The 18,187-nt window shown below is 44.0% G+C and overlaps 1 protein-coding gene across 1 annotated transcript in view; it reads left to right on the top strand.

Annotated features, from left to right (window-relative positions):
• Positions 1–295: 295 nt before the first annotated feature.
• The window catches only part of si:ch211-180a12.2, a 94,649-nt gene continuing 76,757 nt past the window's right edge, over positions 296–18,187 (top strand). Inside the window, 3 exon segments of the mRNA XM_046369397.1 lie at positions 296–397; positions 14,067–14,378; positions 14,735–15,037. Coding sequence (XP_046225353.1) covers positions 346–397; positions 14,067–14,378; positions 14,735–15,037 — 667 coding nt within the window. The 5' untranslated portion in view covers positions 296–345.

Here is an 18,187-nt window from a genome sequence, read left to right as displayed (position 1 = left end):
ATTTGGCCATCGCAACGCAGCACCAATGTAAAGTAGCCCAAAAACCTTGGCCGTAGGCCCAAATGAATTTTAAGTGACTGCTATCCCATTTGTGTGTCTTTGCACATTACTCTCACTCTTCCTTTGCTTTTTCTCTCCATCTGTCAGTTTGACTGGGGGGTGGGGGGGGTATTTAGCCAACTACAGCACAAGCCCCCTCTTTTCTCTCCTGAGGGGCTTCGGGACAAAATGTCTTATCCCCCTGTGTCTCCTCATGGATAAAAGCACGCCCACTGCCCCCCCCCCCCATATAAGAGCCGGTGAGGGAGAGATGATAAGAAGTTAGTCTTGGGACAAGCTCGGACCATGCAGTGTAAAGTCCTTCTCTGCCTCTACTTTCTGACAATCATAAAGCATGGTGAGTGTTGTGCCATTGCCCTCACACTCATGATAACAAACAAGCCACATTGATTTGCATGTTTCCCCTGGTTTCACATTAAATCCAGGTGACAATCTGCGAGTGTGGCGTTGTATGCGTTCAACTATCTCAGATAGCTGAATGATTGCTGTAATGTCGTTTTCTGATAGTGTCAATAGCAGTAGTAATAGTTAAATGAGGATTGGGTAAGTGTTAGACCATTATTCTGGTAAGCATTGGATTTACATGATGTTAGCATGCAGGTAAAACTTAAGTGTTGGTCATTTTGTTTATGGAGAATTCTAAGGTTTATATGTCAGACATTGGATTGTTTTTTCTGCAACACCTCATTTTGACAGTTGTCGGACTACAGTCACCACAGTACGGTGGTGACTGAATATGCGTTGTTGCACATTATAGGGAATACATAAATTATTGCTTTTACTACTGTATGTGAATATATAATTAATGTTTGTTGCTAACCATTTTCTTTTTCTTTAAATGTGATACATGTCCATGTAAAGAGTTGTTTTAAAACGAATTAAAGGGCACAATCTAACGTTTTTCAGCCAAAAGGCAGTCCTGCCACTTGATTTGCTACAAAGCTAATGGATGGGGTTGGAGAAATTTAACCACTTTCTGATTAGAGCTATGATGCAAGGACTGACCACTGTCCATGAGATCAACATGTTTAAGCTAGACATTGTCAGTGGCGTGTATTCATGGAAAAAAATGTACAAAGAAAAAAATGTAATACATTTTATTTTGTCTCTGTGCTCCATAATTTTCCTTCAATTTACAAGAGACTGAAAAACATCAGAATGAACAAAATAGCACCTCTCTGTCTCTTTATGTGTAGCCCATCTATCTGATGCTATCTGGTCAAAAAGAGTATGATCTTGTTGCTCTCCATAGCATTGAATACAAAGGAAGCCAGCATTTGGCCTCCCTTGATAAAACATGTTTTATAACAATAATAGCCCATCAGCGTTGAGCTAAACTGAGTGAGCTCAACTGTAAATGGTTCTGGCACACCAATCACATCACAAAAGCCAAAAGGAATTTAGAGAAAAAAATTAAATTGTTGCATCTTCTTATGCTGTTATGTTGTTGTCCTCCAGTGGCTATAGCTAGCTAGCTAGCTAGCTTAGCTAAAATTGACACTTTCCTAAATTAGCCATGGATGGAGATAGGGATTTGAACTTATGGTTTTACTGAATTCTCCGTACTGGCCAATGAATATATCGGCGATTCTGATCCTACCTTAAATACGTACATTGTTCCCCTTGCATGAGAGGATGGAAGTTCAATATGTAACTAGATGTAGCAGGCTGATGTTAATTAGCTGGTTCATCGTTGCACATGAAAGGAAGTTAGGCAAACAAGCATTTTAGCCAGGTAGCCTAGAACAACAAACTAAAATCATGTACAGTACGATAGTTATAGACCGTTTTGGCAACATGAAAGAGGGGAGGATGGCATTTGCACTTTTCTACAAGTAGGGCGAGTCAACATGTTACGGCCCTGGATCGCTATTGATTCACTTTGACTGAATGAGCTGCAGAAGATCCTGAAACAAACTAATTGTGTTTCCATCTATGCTCAAAAGTGCTTAGGGTTAATAACAGACTCTTGAACTTGCCGAGTACAGTGTATTTGTAATGTCTTATCATCTTATCACTTGTCTTCCACTTCTTACCATGGTCATTCATCTGCATAGTTTGCTTGAATGCTTCTTGGGCTGTGTATAAGGCCTCTCACTATTGTTTTTACGTTGCCAGAATGAGCTGCAAAATATTCTGAAACAAACTTAATTGGATTTCCATCTAGCCTGCGGGCAACCAACATCACACTGTGTTGAATGTACACTGATATCGTTTTGAATTATCAACTGAATAAATTCAATGTACACCCAACTAACAAAACACAACTAAATGTGTATGTTGAAACTCTTGTACTTGCCTGGTATTTGCTTTTTGCAATGCCTGATCATCTTCCATAATCTTATACTTTGTCACGACTTCCGCCGAGGTCGGCTCCTCTCCTTGTTCGGGCGGCGTTCGGCGGTCGTCGTCACCGGCTTTCTAGCCATCGCCGCTCCGTTTTTCATTTATCCATTTGTTTTGTCTTGTTCCCTGCACACCTGGTTTTCATTCCCAATCACACATCATGTATTTATTACTCTGTTCCCCCTCATGTCTTTGTGTGAAATTGTTTGTTTGTTACGTGTAGCCCGTATTAGTCTGTGTTTGGCCCGTGTGTGTTTGGCCCGTGTGTGTTGGTTATTTTGTACAATTTCGTGTACTTTGGGCGTATATGGCTATTTTCATTGGATATGAATAAAGTGCGCCTATTATCACCCATGTCTGCTCTCCTGCACCTGACTTACCTTCAACCAGTAGCCCACACCGTGACACACTTCTTACCGTGATCAAACATTTGCATATCTTGTTTGAATTATTGTACTGTTTTATTTCATTGTTGTGTATTAGGCCAATATAAAGGCCAGGACATTACTGTAAATGAGCGCATCATTGCCTATTTTAAATTAATCAGAGAGCGAACAAAGAGACCAAAGATAACCCTGAAGAAGCTACAAAGCTCCACAGCGTGGATTGAAGTGTCTGTCTATAGGGCCACTTTAAGCCATACACTCCACAGAGCTCGGCTTTACGGAAGAGTGGCCAGAAAAAAACCCATTGCTTAATAGGGACGACGCAGAATGTAGTTCCAGTGCAGGAACATCTATCATCGGAAATTTCAGAGCGCCACCTATAGTTTTCGATAAAACTCAAACTTTCATTAAAACACACATGCAAGGTACTGAATTAAAGCTACACTCGTTGTGAATCTAGCCACCAAGTCAGATTTGTAAAATGCTTTTCGGCGAAAGCATGAGAAGCTATTATCTGATAGCATGCACCCCCCAAAATACCAGAACGTCACCTAAACAACAGATTTTGCGGTAGCCGGCGCTACACAAAACGCAGAAATAAAATATAAAAAATTCATTACCTTTGATGAGCTTCTCTGTTGGCACTCCTATATGTCCCAGAAACATCACAATTGGGTCTTTTTCCCGATTAAATCCGTCATTGTATACCCAAAATTTCATTTCATGAAGGCCAGTCTGATCCAGGAAAATTCCCCTTTACAAGACGCAACGTCACTTTTTAAAATTACAAAAGTTGCCTATAAACTTTTACAAATCACTTCAAACTACTTTTCTAAACCAACTTTAGGTATTAATAAACGTTAATAATCTATCAAATTGATCACGGGGCGATCTGTATTCGATAGCAGCAAGTCTTGAAATCATCCTCCATGTTTACACTTTCATAACATCCATAACCAAGGATAAAGCAGCCATAAAATGCCAGTACTGGCGACATCATGTGGAAGCTGTAGGCATAGTAATGGAATCCCCGTTTTTTTTCTGTCGCCTTAGACAATACATTGACTGGCGGATTAATATTTTTTGTGTGTTTTTGGTGAACAGTTTTCCCTGGGATTTTTACTCCTAAACATGTTCTCTTATAGCCACAGACATGATTTAACCTGTTTTAGAGACTTCAGAGTGTTTTCTATGCACACATACTTATCATATGCATATACTATATTCCTGGTATGAGTAGCAGGACGTTGAAATGTTGTGCGATTTTTACAAAAAGCTGCGAAAATTCGCATCATCCCTAACAGGTTTTAAAGAAAAAAATAAGCAAACACGTTTGGTGTTCACCAAAAGGCATGTGGGAGACTCCCCAAACATATGAAAGAAGGTACTCTAAAATGTATATTTTTGGCCATCAAGGAAAATGCTATGACTGGTGCAAACCCAACACCTTTCATCACCCCGAGAACACCATTCCCACAATGAAGCATGGTGGTGGCAGCATCATGCTGTAGGGAAGTTTTCATCAGCACGAACTGGAAAACTGGTCAGAATTGAAGGAATGATGGATGGTGCTAAATACAGGGAAATTCTTGAGGGAAAACTTTTTCAGTCTTCCAGAGATTTGAGACTGGGAAGGAGATTCACATTCCAGCAGGACAATGACCCTAAGCGTACTGTTACAGCAACACTCGAGTGATTTAAGGGGAGACATTTACATTTCTTGGAATGGCCTAGTCAAAGCACAGACCTCAATCCAGTTCAGAATCTGTGGTATGATCTAAGGATTGGTGTCCCATCAACAGGACAGTTGTAAATCATGCAGCGCGTTATGTCAAGACCGCAAATTATAGAGAAATGAAAAATGTCGGTACATATAAGTGTCTTATATCGGCTGAAAGCTTAAATTCTTCTTAATATACCAGCACCGTCCAATTTACAGTAGCTATTACGACAAAATGCCACGCTATTGTTTGAGGAGAGCTCCTAACAACAAAACACTTTTTTCACCACGATAGGTTTGATAAGTTCACCTCTGAAGGTGAAATGTGTACTTACATTCTGAAATCTTGCTCTGATTTATCATCCAAAGGGTCCAAGAGATAACCTGAAGTGTCGTTTTGTTAGATAAAATCATTTTTCATATCCTAAAAAGGATAGCATGCACGATCGATTTTGTATTTCCCCTCATTCAATTTGAAAAGAAAGGAATCTGTGAAAATCTCACCCTAAAAGTTCCTCAGAGATCCTAGAAGTTAACAAGACTTCACTATATCATTAGGGGTGTAGTATATCCTATAGGACACCATATTTGCACCATATCTGCACTTCACACTAAAAGTATTGCAGTTCACTCATACTTGAAGTTATCCATCTGAAACTTTGCACACCCACTTCTGCCATCTTGTGGACACTGTCGGAATTACAACCAGGGTGATGGCTTTAACTGGGACCTTTCTCTTGCATTTCAACGATGGTGGTAGAAAAAGATTGGTTGTTTTTTTTCTTCATATTTTCTTCTACCAGATCTATTTTGTGTTATATTCTCCTACATTCAATTCACTTTTCCACAAACTGAAAAGTGTTTCCTTTAAAATGCTACCAAGAATATGTATATCCTTGCTTCAGGACCTGAGCTACAGGCAATTAGATGTGGGTATGTCAATTAGGCAAACATTGAAAAAAGGGGGCTATCACCAGTGGAACTAATCCAACTTGAAGAGCTGGAGAAGTTTTGCCTTGAAGAATGGGCACAAATCCCAGTGACTAGATGTGCCCAGCTCATAGAGACATACCCCAAGAGACTTGCAACTGTAATTGCTGTAAAATGTGGCTCTACAAATTATTGACTTTGGGGGGTGAATAGTTATGCACAATCAAGTTTTCCGTTTTTTTGTCTTATTTCTTGTTTGTTTCTCAATTAAAAAATATTTTGCATCTTTAAAGTGGTAAGCATGTTGTGTAAATCAAATGATACAAACCCCCCCAAAAATACATTTTCATTCCAGGTTATAAGGCAACAAAATAGAAAAAATGCCAAGAGGTGTGAATACTTTCACAAGCCACCGTACTCCAAAAGCACAATATCAACAGTCATATCACAATTTAATATTGTTTTGCTCAATCCAACTCCCTAAAAACATTTTCTTAGAGAATAGTATTGTATTAGAATAGTTCAGAATAGTTTTCAGATCTTTCTGTAGCAAATATATCTCACATCTTGAGGTTTCACTCATAATTCACATTCAAAACCATGTTTATAGGGATAGTTTATGCATCATGTATTCTGTTTGTTGTCACTCATTACCTATCTTGTCATCTCTCTTCTTACAGGTCAGACACTGATCTTAGGAGTCTTAGGGTCCACTGATCAGATCTTTCTCTTTATCAAGATTCCTACTATACATAAGCCTTTTAGCAGGCACTTTTATCCAAAGCAATTTACGGTAGTGCACGCATACATTTTCAAATGGGTTGCCCCAGTGGGATTCGAATCCACAACCCTACCAACTAAGCCACACAGCTCTAGTTCTTTTTCTCTCAACCTCTCCTCTCCTTCCGCTCTCCTGGTCACTCCACCCATCATCCATCCATCATTCTGAAAGTTGTGCTAATATTAACACTTCACCTTCTCCTCAAGTATCAAACTTCACGGCGTGCCTTTAATCCTATCTACTAATATTTATAGCGCTTGTTATTTATTAATATAGGGAACCAGCCTTACCAGTGTTCCTGTAGTGGAACATTGTCTCCCAAGCCTTCCTATTGTATTTAGCTATATTTACCCTATATATAGCATTCTGCAAAATTGAGGCTAAATTTACCTTTTGAGAGAGATGCTGGTCAGAGGTGAGAAGAAGGCCTGGAAAGAAAGTATGAAATGGAATTTCACCAACCCTCCTCCTTTTTAACTTGATGGTTTAGATTTGTGTGACATTGCATACATGTACTGTAGGCCTACTGTGTGTTCAAGGCCAATAGGAATGCATTCACTTACAACAATAATTTGCTGTTCTAACATTTTGTTGTAAGTTGTTGTAAGTTTTTATCTCTGTGGTTTGTGTTTCTCTTGATTGCTTGACAATGGCTGTTATATGTATTTCTCAAGAAATTCCACTCGTGGAACAAGCAACAGTCAGGAATGTAGTTTGCCATAGGATACATACATCTGTTACCATTCTGCAGGTTAATGTTTTTCATCATGAATCTTGTTCTGGAAGCAGCTCTGCAGAGTGGTCAGTAGCTGGCACAGCCACAAAGTCATGAAATATCATTTTAAATCTAACTCTAACCTTAATCCTAACCTTAATTACACTGCTAACCCTAATGCCTAACCCTGAATTAAAAAAAAAAAAGTATTACAAATATCTGTTGTTCTGCCTCTGAACAAGGCAGTTAGCCCACTGCTCCTAGGCTGTCATTGACAACAAGAATTTGTTCTTAATTGACTTGCCTGGTAAGAAAATTAAATCTATGAACATTTGAATGTCTTGAAAAATGATTTGGCCACATGTAGTCTTAAATCTATACCTGGTACAGCCAGAAAAGGACCGGCCTTCCCTTGGAGCCTGATTCTTCTTAGGTTCTTGCCTTTTAGGGAAATTTCCCTAGCCACTGTGCTCTGCATTGATTGCTCTTTGGAGTTTTAGGCTGTGAATCTGTAAAACACTTTGTGACAACTGCTGATGTAAAAAGGGCTTTATAAAATACATCTGATTGATTTATTGATTGATTGTGGTCTGCTGGGATAAGTAAATCTGCTCTAAACTCACTGAATTAACTCATGTTTCATCAACTGAGCTTTCAGTGAGTTGACCAAGATGTATATATAGCTATTGATCTTACAGGTTATGTTGAACTTTAACTTTTTAACTTCGTAATTAAGACGTTGCTGATACTCAGAGATGGTAGTATCTCTATTTCTAGTATTTCTATTATGGTAGTATTTCTATGTATTTGACGTATGTATTTCAATTACTTTTGAGTATTTGGTCATTTGTATTTGAAATGTCTTAAAAAAACATGTCATTGTAGTAAGATACTTCAGGGAATGGTATTTTGCATTTTCAAATTACTAAAAATACTTTTCTACCATTCTTTATAGCACTTCAAAATGTTGTGGCCCCCGTCATGCGAAATTTGCTGCATTGGTATCAGAAGTCTGATGGCACTATCATGTGAGGCCATGAGAGGTGTTGATGGATGAGTGGAGGTCCTTGAAATAAAGTTGTATGCACAGGGATGCACTTCCAGAGTGAGGATAATGGGGTGAATTAACACGCCATGAACCAATTAACTGGACTTTTGGTACTGCTCATAGCGTGTTAGCCAAGGGTGGGGAAGTTTATTTATGACTCATTTAAAGAGGAAATCCGTCAAGTGGGAAACACCGCCACTGTTCGACCCAGCACCGTTTGTCAGGATTTGGCCAGGGTTGTTCCAGTTTTTGGTCACTAGATGCCCCATTTGTGCCTTTTGACCTTTTGTTTTCCCTTGATCCCCATTATTATTTGCACCTGTGCCTCGTTTCCCCTGATTGTATTTAAACCCTTTGTTTTCCTCTGTTCTTTGCTCTGTGTTTGTATGTTAGCACCCAGCCCTAGTACTCTGAGAACTCTTGTTGATCCCGGTGGACTCTCTTGTGGAATTCTGTTTTTTTGTTCTTGTTTGTTTGTTTTTTTAGTATCTTTTGAGGCTTTTTGTGCTTTACCTTCCACCTTGTGGATTTACCTTTTTTGTCTTGGAGGATTACCTTTGTTCTTGTAGGATTCCTTTTGAGGTTGTGGAGTTACATGTTTTCCTGAATAACTTCACTTTTTACTTCATTAAATACACCGTCTCAAGTACTGCTGTGTCTGCCTCATCTTCTGGGTTCTGCTGACTATTCGTGGCTCAGTTGGTTAAGTGACTGTTTCTCACTCCGGAGACCCGGGTTCGTAACCGGGTCCTGACAGAAAAACAGAGCCAAAAATGAACCCAGAGGCAGCCAGTTCCCAGGACCTTGTTGCCATGCTGCCCCACCACCAGGAGTCTGTCCAACGCCACGAAGCGACCCTGGTTCAGCAAGAGGCCTTAATGGCTAGACATTCTCATCTTCTGTCGGAGATTCTGACTTCCATAAAGCAGATATCTGATCGACTTACCCTGGCAACAGTTCCCGTCCCAGTACCTCAGATTCACGTACCCATGGCAGTTAACCCTCTGGCTGAACCTCGTCTTCCACCTCCCCAACGGTTCTCAGGTGATCCAAGTGCTTGTAAAGGGTTTCTCACCCAATGTTCTCTCTCCTTCGAGCTGCAACCCTCGTCGTTCCCCACCGACTGGTCTAAGATTGCATATATCATCACCCTGCTGTCGGAAAAAGCCCTGGCCTGGGCTACTGCTGTGTGGGATGCCCATATATCCTGCTGTGCCAGCTACTCTGCCTTTGCTGGGAAATTCAAACGAGTGTTTCAAGGCCCAAGCAGTGGTCCTGACTCAGCCAAACAGCTCCTGACTCTCCACCAAGGTCGGCGCAGCGTGACGGACTATGCCATCCAGTTCCGCACGGTGGCAGCAGCGAGTGGCTGGAACAACGAGGCGCTCACGGTGTGCTTTCTGAAAGGCCTTTCCGACACTATCCAAGATGAACTGGCCACTCGGGAACCACCGGACAATCTCGAGTCCCTGATCAAGTTGGCCTCAAGCATTGACCAGCGTCTGAGAGAGAGAGAACTCAACCGTAGACCTCTAGCCCCTATCAGTCCCAGCTCCGAGTCCCCACCTTTATCCTCGCTGGCTCCACCGGAACCCATGCAGACTGGACGCATCTCCCAGGCTGAGAGAGACCGCCGGATGAGGGAGCGACGCTGTCTATATTGCGGCAAACCGGGCCATTTCCGTTCCACGTGTCCCGGGCTCCAGGGAAACGCTCTGTCCCGTACAGATCGGGGGGAACTGTAACAGGAAACATAACCTCCTCCCATCCGTCCAACTCCCGTCTGCTCATTCCAGTCATCCTTTCCTGGGACAACCACAAGCTTCACCTTCAAGCCTTGGTAGACTCTGGAGCTGCAGGTAACTTCATGGATGGTGTCTGGGCGAAGGAGAATGGCGTTCCCTCTGAACTTCTAAGTGACCCCATGAGGGTTACTACATTGGATGGAAGCCCTTTGGGATCTGGACTTGTCACTCATGTCACTACCTCCTTGCGACTTTCAGTTTCACAACACCAGGAATTGATTAACTTTTATTTGATCTCCTGTTCCGAGTACCCTCTCGTCCTTGGATACCCCTGGCTTCACAGCCATACCCCTCACATCGACTGGTCTGTGGGCACTATCAAGCAGTGGGGTCCTATGTGCCAAGATACTTGTATTTTCCCGAATTCCCCGAGTTCTACTCCCGAGTCTTTAGAATCCATCGACCTGACCCGAGTTCCCGAGTGTTACCATGACCTCAAACTGGTATTTAGCAAACAGAGGGCCACCATGCTACCACCCCATAGACCTTATGATTGCCCCATCGAACTGTTTCCAGGCACTTGCCCTCCCAGGGGTCGGATCTTTTCCCTATCTCCACCCAAACGAGCTGCTATGGATACCTACATTAAGGATGCTCTGGAAGCAGGCCTCATGCGTCCATCCACCTCCCCGGCGGGAGCAGGGTTTTTCTTTGTGGCCAAGAAAGACGGTGGATTACGTCCTTGCATCGACTACCGGGGACTCAATACCATAACCGTCCGTAACCGTTATCCGCTACCCCTTATGGCCACAGCCTTCGAGCTGCTCCAGGAAGCAGTTGTTTTAACTAAGCTTGACCTGCGGAATGCATACCATCTTGTGCGGATCAGACCTGGTGACGAGTGGAAGACCGCTTTCAACACGCCTACTGGTCACTATGAATACTTGGTGATGCCCTTCGGCCTGACCAACGCCCCAGCGGTGTTCCAAGTGCTCATAAATGATGTGCTTAGGGATATGCTTAACATATTTGTGTTCGTTTACTTGGATGACATCCTCATCTTTTCGAGCTCTCTTCAAGAACACACTAAGCATGTCAGACAAGTACTCAAATGCCTCCTAGACAGCCATCTGTACGTTAAGCCGGAAAAATGTGAATTCCATTCATTCCGAGTACAATTCCTGGGATTTGTAGTGGAACCTGGTCGAGTCCAAATGGACCCCAGGAAGGTAGGGGCGGCAGCGGATTGGCCCACCCCCAAATCCTTCCTGGGCTTCACTAACTTTTACCGCAAGTTCATCAAGAACTTCAGCTTGGTGGCAGCCCCTCTCTCAGCTTTAACCAGGGGTGGCAATGCAAGGTTTTTGTGGGGAAGAGAAGCTGAGACGGCCTTCCAAGGACTCAAGCAGCGCATCCTCTCTGCTCCCATCCTGATACTACCGACTACGAATGAACCGTTTGTGGTGGAGGTAGACGCCTCAGAGGTTGGTGTTGGAGCTGTCCTGTCTCAGAGGGGTGAAGACAAGAAGCTTCATCCGTGCGCTTTCTTCTCACACCGGCTCACCCCGGCTGGGAGGAACTACGATGTGGGGGATTCTGAACTCCTAGCGGTTAAGATGGCATTGAAGGAATGGAGACACTGGCTCGAGGGAGCTTCTCACCCATTTCAAGTGCTTACGGACCACAAAAATCTGGAGTATATCCAGCAGGCGAAGCGGTTGAACTCTAGACAAGCTAGATGGTCTCTTTTCTTCAATCAATTCCAGTTTATCCTCACCTATCGGCCCGGGTCGAAGAATCTCAAACCGGATGCCCTGTCCCGAGTCTACGCTCCTGCCATTCGAGATGACACGGACATGCCTGTCCTTCCTGCTGCTAAGATCGTGGCTCCGATCTCGAGTCAAGTTGAGGATACCGTGAGACGAGCTCAAGCTATTGAACCGGACCCGAAAGGAGGTCCTGCCAATCGGTTGTTTGTCCCCAAGGCAGTGAGGACTCAGGTCCTTCTGTGGGGGCACTCCTCTCGCCTCACCTGTCACCCGGGCGTTGGTCGCACCTTGGAGTTCATCCAGCGTAAGTTCTGGTGGCCTACCATAAGAGAAGACGTTGCCACTTTCGTCAATGCCTGCCCCGTGTGCTGCCAGGGCAAATCTTCTCACCTCCGCCCGCAAGGACTCCTTCACCCTTTACCTGTTCCCCACAGACCCTGGTCCCATATCTCGTTGGACTTCATTACTGGCCTTCCTCCATCCCATGGCAATACTACTATCCTAGTCATTATCGACAGGTTTTCAAAGGCGGCCAGGTTCGTCCCTCTGACTAAGTTAGCTTCTGCCAAGGAAACGGCTGAGTTGGTAATTAATCATGTGTTCCGAGTCTTCGGCATTCCTCAAGATATGGTTTCTGACAGAGGTCCCCAGTTCGCCTCTAGGTTTTGGAAGGCCTTCTGCCAACTCATGGGGGCTTCTGCCAGTCTATCTTCAGGGTACCATCCGGAGTCCAACGGCCAAACAGAGAGGATGAATCAAGAGCTGGAAACCACCCTCCGATGTATGACTCGTAACAACCCGTCCACATGGTCGTCCTTCATTGTTTGGGCCGAATACGCGCACAACACCTTGCGCTCCTCCTCCACTGGTATGTCTCCGCACGAGTGTCAGTTTGGCTATGCCCCTCCATTGTTCCCGGACCAAGAGGCAGAAGTCAAAGTGCCTTCAGCCTTGAAGTTCGTCAGACGCTGTCGGCTTATGTGGAGGAAGACCCGTCTTAATCTTATGCGTTCCTCACAGAGGTACCAACAACAAGCCAACAGACGTCGCCGTCCCGGGCCTACCCTGCGCCCCGGCCAGAGAATCTGGCTCTCCACAAGAGACTTACCACTACGGGTGGAGTCTCGCAAGCTGTCCCAAAAATACATCGGTCCCTTTAAGGTTGCCAGGAGAGTTAACCCAGTTTCTTATCGCCTACACTTACCCAGATCCCTTAAGATTAATCCCACGTTTCACATTTCCTTATTAAAACCTGTTGTTTTTTCTCCCCTTGTCCTGGCAGACAGACCGCCTCGTGTCATTGGAGGCCAGCCGGCTTATACCGTCCATCGGATACTGGATTCCCGCCGGGTGCAGCGGTCCTGGCAGTATCTGGTGGACTGGGAAGGCTTACCGTCCCGTGGAACGCTCCTGGGTTCCTGCCAAAGGCATACTGGACCCTGACCTCATTCGTCAGTTCAGGGCCCTCCACCCTGAGAGAGCTGGTAGGAACGTCAGGAGCCGTTCCTAGGGGGGGGGATTTGGCCAGGGTTGTTCCGGTTTTTGGTCACTAGATGCCCCCATTGTGCCTTTTGACCTTTTGTTTTCCCTTGATCCCCATTATTATTTGCACCTGTGCCTCGTTTCCCCTGATTGTATTTAAACCCTTTGTTTTTCTCTGTTCTCTGCTCTGTGTTTGTATGTTAGCACCCAGCCCTAGTACTCTGAGAACTCTTGTTGATCCCGGTGGACTCTCTTGTGGAATTCTGTTTTTTGTTCTTGTTTGTTTGTTTTTTTTGAGTATCTTTTGAGGCTTTTTGTGCTTTACCTTCCACCTTGTGGATTTACCTTTTTTGTCTTGGAGGATTACCTTTGTTCTTGTAGGATTCCTTTTGAGGTTGTGGAGTTACATGTTTTCCTGAAGAACTTCACTTTTTACTTCATTAAATACACCGTCTCAAGTACTGCTGTGTCTGCCTCATCTTCTGGGTTCTGCTGACTATTCGTGGCTCAGTTGGTTAAGTGACTGACTCCGGAGACCCGGGTTCGGGTCCTGACAGAAAAACAGAGCCAAAAATGAACCCAGAGGCAGCCAGTACCCAGGACCTTGTTGCCATGCTGCCCCACCACCAGGAGTCTGTCCAACGCCACGTAACCGGGTACTGACACCTTTGTTACTGTTTTCGTTTTATTTATGAAACAGAGGAGAGGAGTGTCCAGTAGCATGGTAAAAATAATTGTAGTACATATTCTGGTGTTCTATCGCGTGTGCAATGATGTCCGAGGGGGAAAAAAACAGTGTTTGTTGCTTGAAGTAACTTGTTTTTTTTGTTGTAATATCCCAAAAGGGCATTTTTTCCCCCTTTACAGATTAGAAAATACAAAATACATTTATTTTAATTGCAGAATTTTTTCGGCACCAGTATTTTGTATTTTACTTAGTCTTAAGCGTGTTTTGTAACTAGATACATTTTGATGTAACTTCCTCCATCTCTGATGATACTTTTGTTTGTCAATAAGGACAAAACCTTTATGAACATGTATATAGACCACTGATATTTTCAATTTTTTTCACTCTTTCTTTCAGTCTCCCCAACTGAAGTTTGGGTCCGGCCACATACGTCTGCCCTTCTCCCCTGTTCTATCTCAGTCCCTCCTGTAGGCGACTCTCTCCTGGGGATCAGTTGGACCTTCAACGGATCTCATATAGCCTCCTTCGGGACGACAGACGACAACCATGTCGACAAAGGCTTCAGTTGGGACACCAGTTTATTTGTCAATGGGACCTTCTCTCTGACTGTGCTTAATGCCACTCTTGACCAACAGGGCGTGTATGAGTGTCAAGTCAGATACAACGTCTCCGAGCTACACTCCAGCAATGTTACATTGGACATCAAAGGTAAGTCTTTCGTAGTCCTTTCAGTTTTAAAGTAGGTCTAAGGCCCTGCTCAAATACCTCTCTTCCACACTTCCGTGATGTATTGAATGATCTAACATGTTTGGATAGGTAAAAACATGAGGTCCTCTTCACAGCTTTCACCAATCCAATAACATTCACTAAAGGGAGAAAGGAAAGGATGTCATGAAGTAGTTTCTAATTTGTAGTTGTTCCCTCATGTGACATTCATGTATCCAGTTCTCTCAGACAAGTAAGGGCAACAGGAAGTTAAGTAAAAAAAACATTGGACACAACTGGTCATGTGAATCTGAACGCTTCACCATGAAACAAATAAATTCATCTCTCTCATTTCTTAGTTCCACCCACTCTCTCAATTCCCTCCACGATGGTGGTACTGGATGTGAAGAGTGAGCTTCACTGTATTGCAGAGGGTTTTAGCCCTCCACTCATCTACTTCTCCTGGACCAGAGCTGGGGAGGTGGTCCAGCTAGAGCAAGCGGTCACAGCAGTCGACCGCACCCCAGAAGGGACCTACTGGGCGGTCAACATCTTGAAATTTATCCCTTTGGTGGACGACCAGAATGTGATCTATGGCTGTGTGGTCACTCACGCTGCCCTGGACAAACTGCTGAGCTTAGAGTTTCAACTCAGCTTTGTCTGTAAGTGTCAACTTTTCAATTAATTACTATCATTTGATTAATACAATACATGGTTATCAACATGATACATGTCAAGAGACCATTTTCAGATTTTTTTATGTGGTATAGAAGTTCATTGAAAAATATAGGATGTTTTTGTATGCTATTTTAATACATGAGAATTAACCAATGATATCAGGCCACACCCTGTAAGGGATTTCCTCCTCTTCCGAAGAGGAGAGGCGAAAAGGATCAGAGGACCAATATGCAGCGTGGTAAGTGTCCATGGTTCTTTTAATGCGAAAATGGACACATGAACAACTGAATACAAAAACAATAAACGTGGAATGAACGAAACCCAAAACAGTACCGTGTGGTGAAAAACACAAACACGGAAACAATCACCCACAAACACACAGTGAAACCCAGGCTACCTAAGTATGATTCTCAATCAGAGACAACTAATGACACCTGCCTCTGATTGAGAACCATACTAGGCAGAAACATAGAAATACCCAAATCATAGAAAAACAAACAGACTGCCCACCCCAACTCACGTCCTGACCATACTAAATCATGACAAAACAAAAGGAAATAAAAGGTCAGAACGTGACACACCCGGCCATGAACACACACACCTGTGTGTGTCTTTTGACACTATATAAATGAGTTATCCCGCAGTGTTTGTCATTATACCCTGATGTAGACAACTTGTCTGTCGAAAAGTTGGACATAAATATTTTTGCATCTGAGCTCCTAGAGTGTGGGGCTCTCCTTAATTTTTTAAGTGTTCTACTCCACTAGCCAGCACCTCGCTTGAATACTGTAGGTGTGTGTTTCTTTCGCCTCTAGATTAAAGAAGTTCATTGAACATTAACAATTTGTCATTTAGAATTCTCACTATCCATTTCCATCCGCAGTCTGTGAGTAAAGTCATACTATATATAAAAAATGTATGACAGCTATGATGGGAACAGAACATTTCTGTGCAATTTTATAAATGCCGACAGATCATTTGTTCGTTCAACATGGTGGGATCTTTTTGTGCCAGTAAAGTTAATCATGCGAGAAATTTGTGGAAATGCCTTTATGCGCAAATAATGATATAACCATATTGAAGTAAGTCACGAGATGATATGGTTTGTGGTCCTCCCACTACAATTTCAGAAACCATGCAATTTAAATTAGGCTACAGATTAAATAAGTGATGCATTTCACAGGGTGGTGAAAGTGCATGGTATGAGCTTGATGCTGCTTTCTGATAAATATCGAGGGTCTTATTCTGCTGACACGATCAATACTTGACTGCAGTTTTGACAAATAAAAACACCATTCCCACTTATTCATAATCCCATTATGTAGACTAGCCTAACCACACAGCCTACATGCACTGTATCTGAGAGCTGTTGCCTAGAGCGCAAGTGCCAAGACCAGAGTAGGGCCATTTGATATTTAATGCAACAATTTGACAAAACTAATCGGTAGAGTTGAAAAGGCACTGGAAAGACAATGAACATCGGTACATGAAAACTTGAAGTGAATTGTGTGCACTATCACCACACAAATTTTTATCTGCAACAAGTCAGTTTGATGGAAACACCACTGGTGGGAAAATGTACATATTTTCTTTATGCGTATTTGAATAGTCGCATACAAATGTTGCTAATTAGATGGAAACCTAGCTACTAACCAGGTTTCCAGCCAACCTTTGTCACTAAAGTAAATGTCAGATAAAATGGAAACAGAAAACATTCCGGTAAACTTTCCAAATGTTAAGAAACAAAATACACTACACAAGGTTAGATATTCTTGTGTCTGTAAAATTAATTATGTGAGAAAACATTTAGGTGGAAACACTTATAACCAAATATTGATATCATATTGCTATTAGAGTGGCAGGCAAAACGACAGGTCAAGGGCAGGCAGAGGTCAGTAATCCAGTTGGGTGCAAAAGGTTCAGAATGGCAGGCAGTCTCAGGGTCAGAGCAGGCAGGGGTGAATAATCCAGTCTGGTGTGGCAAGGTACCGAACGGCAGACAGGCAAACAGAATGGGTCTAAATACACTGGAGGTAATGGGGAAGATTGGCGACACTTGGAGGGTGGAGACAAGCACAAAGACAGGTGAAACAGATCAGGGTGTGACAGTACCTCCTCCCCCAAGGGTGCCACCTGGCATCCTCCCTGGGCACCTACCTGGTTGAGTGGGGTGTCAGCATTGGAAATAAATTAAGGCTTGGGTCCAGTTTGCAGGATTCCACCAGGAGGGGCAGATCCCGAGTGGACAGCCATACCTTCTGCCCCTGACGATACCGGGGCACTGGGGTCAATCCTCTTGTCATCAATATCTGGAGGTGGTTTTGAGAAGGGCCAACCAGGCTCTGGTCAAGGTATGACAGCAGAGGACAAACATCTGGCCCGAAGGTATGCTGACATCTTCCTCCTGCTCAGGGAAGAGCAGGAGCTGATACCCCAGGGAACACTCAAAGGGCGATAGACCCGTGGCAGATCAAGGAAGGGTGTTGTGGGCATATTCAACACTAGTTGCTGGCTCCAGGTGGTCGTAGAGTCGTCCCCGGGTCTTGGTTGGCTCGGGCCGACTGGCCGTTGGACTGGGAGTGAAACCCGGAAGACAGGCTGGCCAATGACCCAATGAGTGTACAGACCACCTTCCAGAACCGGGACGAGAACTGAGGACCACTGTCGGAGACCATGTCCATGGATCCGGAAGACGTGCTGACAGAGGAATGTGGGTGGCTTTGGAAAACCGATCCACTATGGTCAGGATGGCGGTGTTGCCATCAAACGGGGGGGACCCATGACAATGTGAGACCAGGGATGGTGAGGGACAGGCAGAGGTTGAAGCAGAGCTTGCCGAAGAGTCTTGTTCTGTGGACAGATCGTACATGCGGCGATGAATACGGAGATGCCAGGAACCATGGTAGGCCACCAAAAGTATTATTGCATAAAGGCCATGGTCCATCAGGAACCCGGGAGGCAGGCAAGCCTGGAGAGTGGGCCCACTCCAGGACCAAGGAGCGGACCGCATCAGGAACGAACATCTGCCCCCAGCATAAGCGAACTAGCTTGAGCCCCAGGAAGACGTCCTGGGGGGCAGGTTGTGCTGACTTCAGGCAATGGGCCCCAGCCCATGATGGCACCAGAAGACCAGT

This window comes from Oncorhynchus gorbuscha, linkage group LG11 (assembly GCF_021184085.1).
Source record: "Oncorhynchus gorbuscha isolate QuinsamMale2020 ecotype Even-year linkage group LG11, OgorEven_v1.0, whole genome shotgun sequence".
Classification (NCBI taxonomy): Eukaryota; Metazoa; Chordata; class Actinopteri; order Salmoniformes; family Salmonidae; genus Oncorhynchus; species Oncorhynchus gorbuscha.
This window is presented reverse-complemented; position numbering and strand designations above follow the sequence as displayed.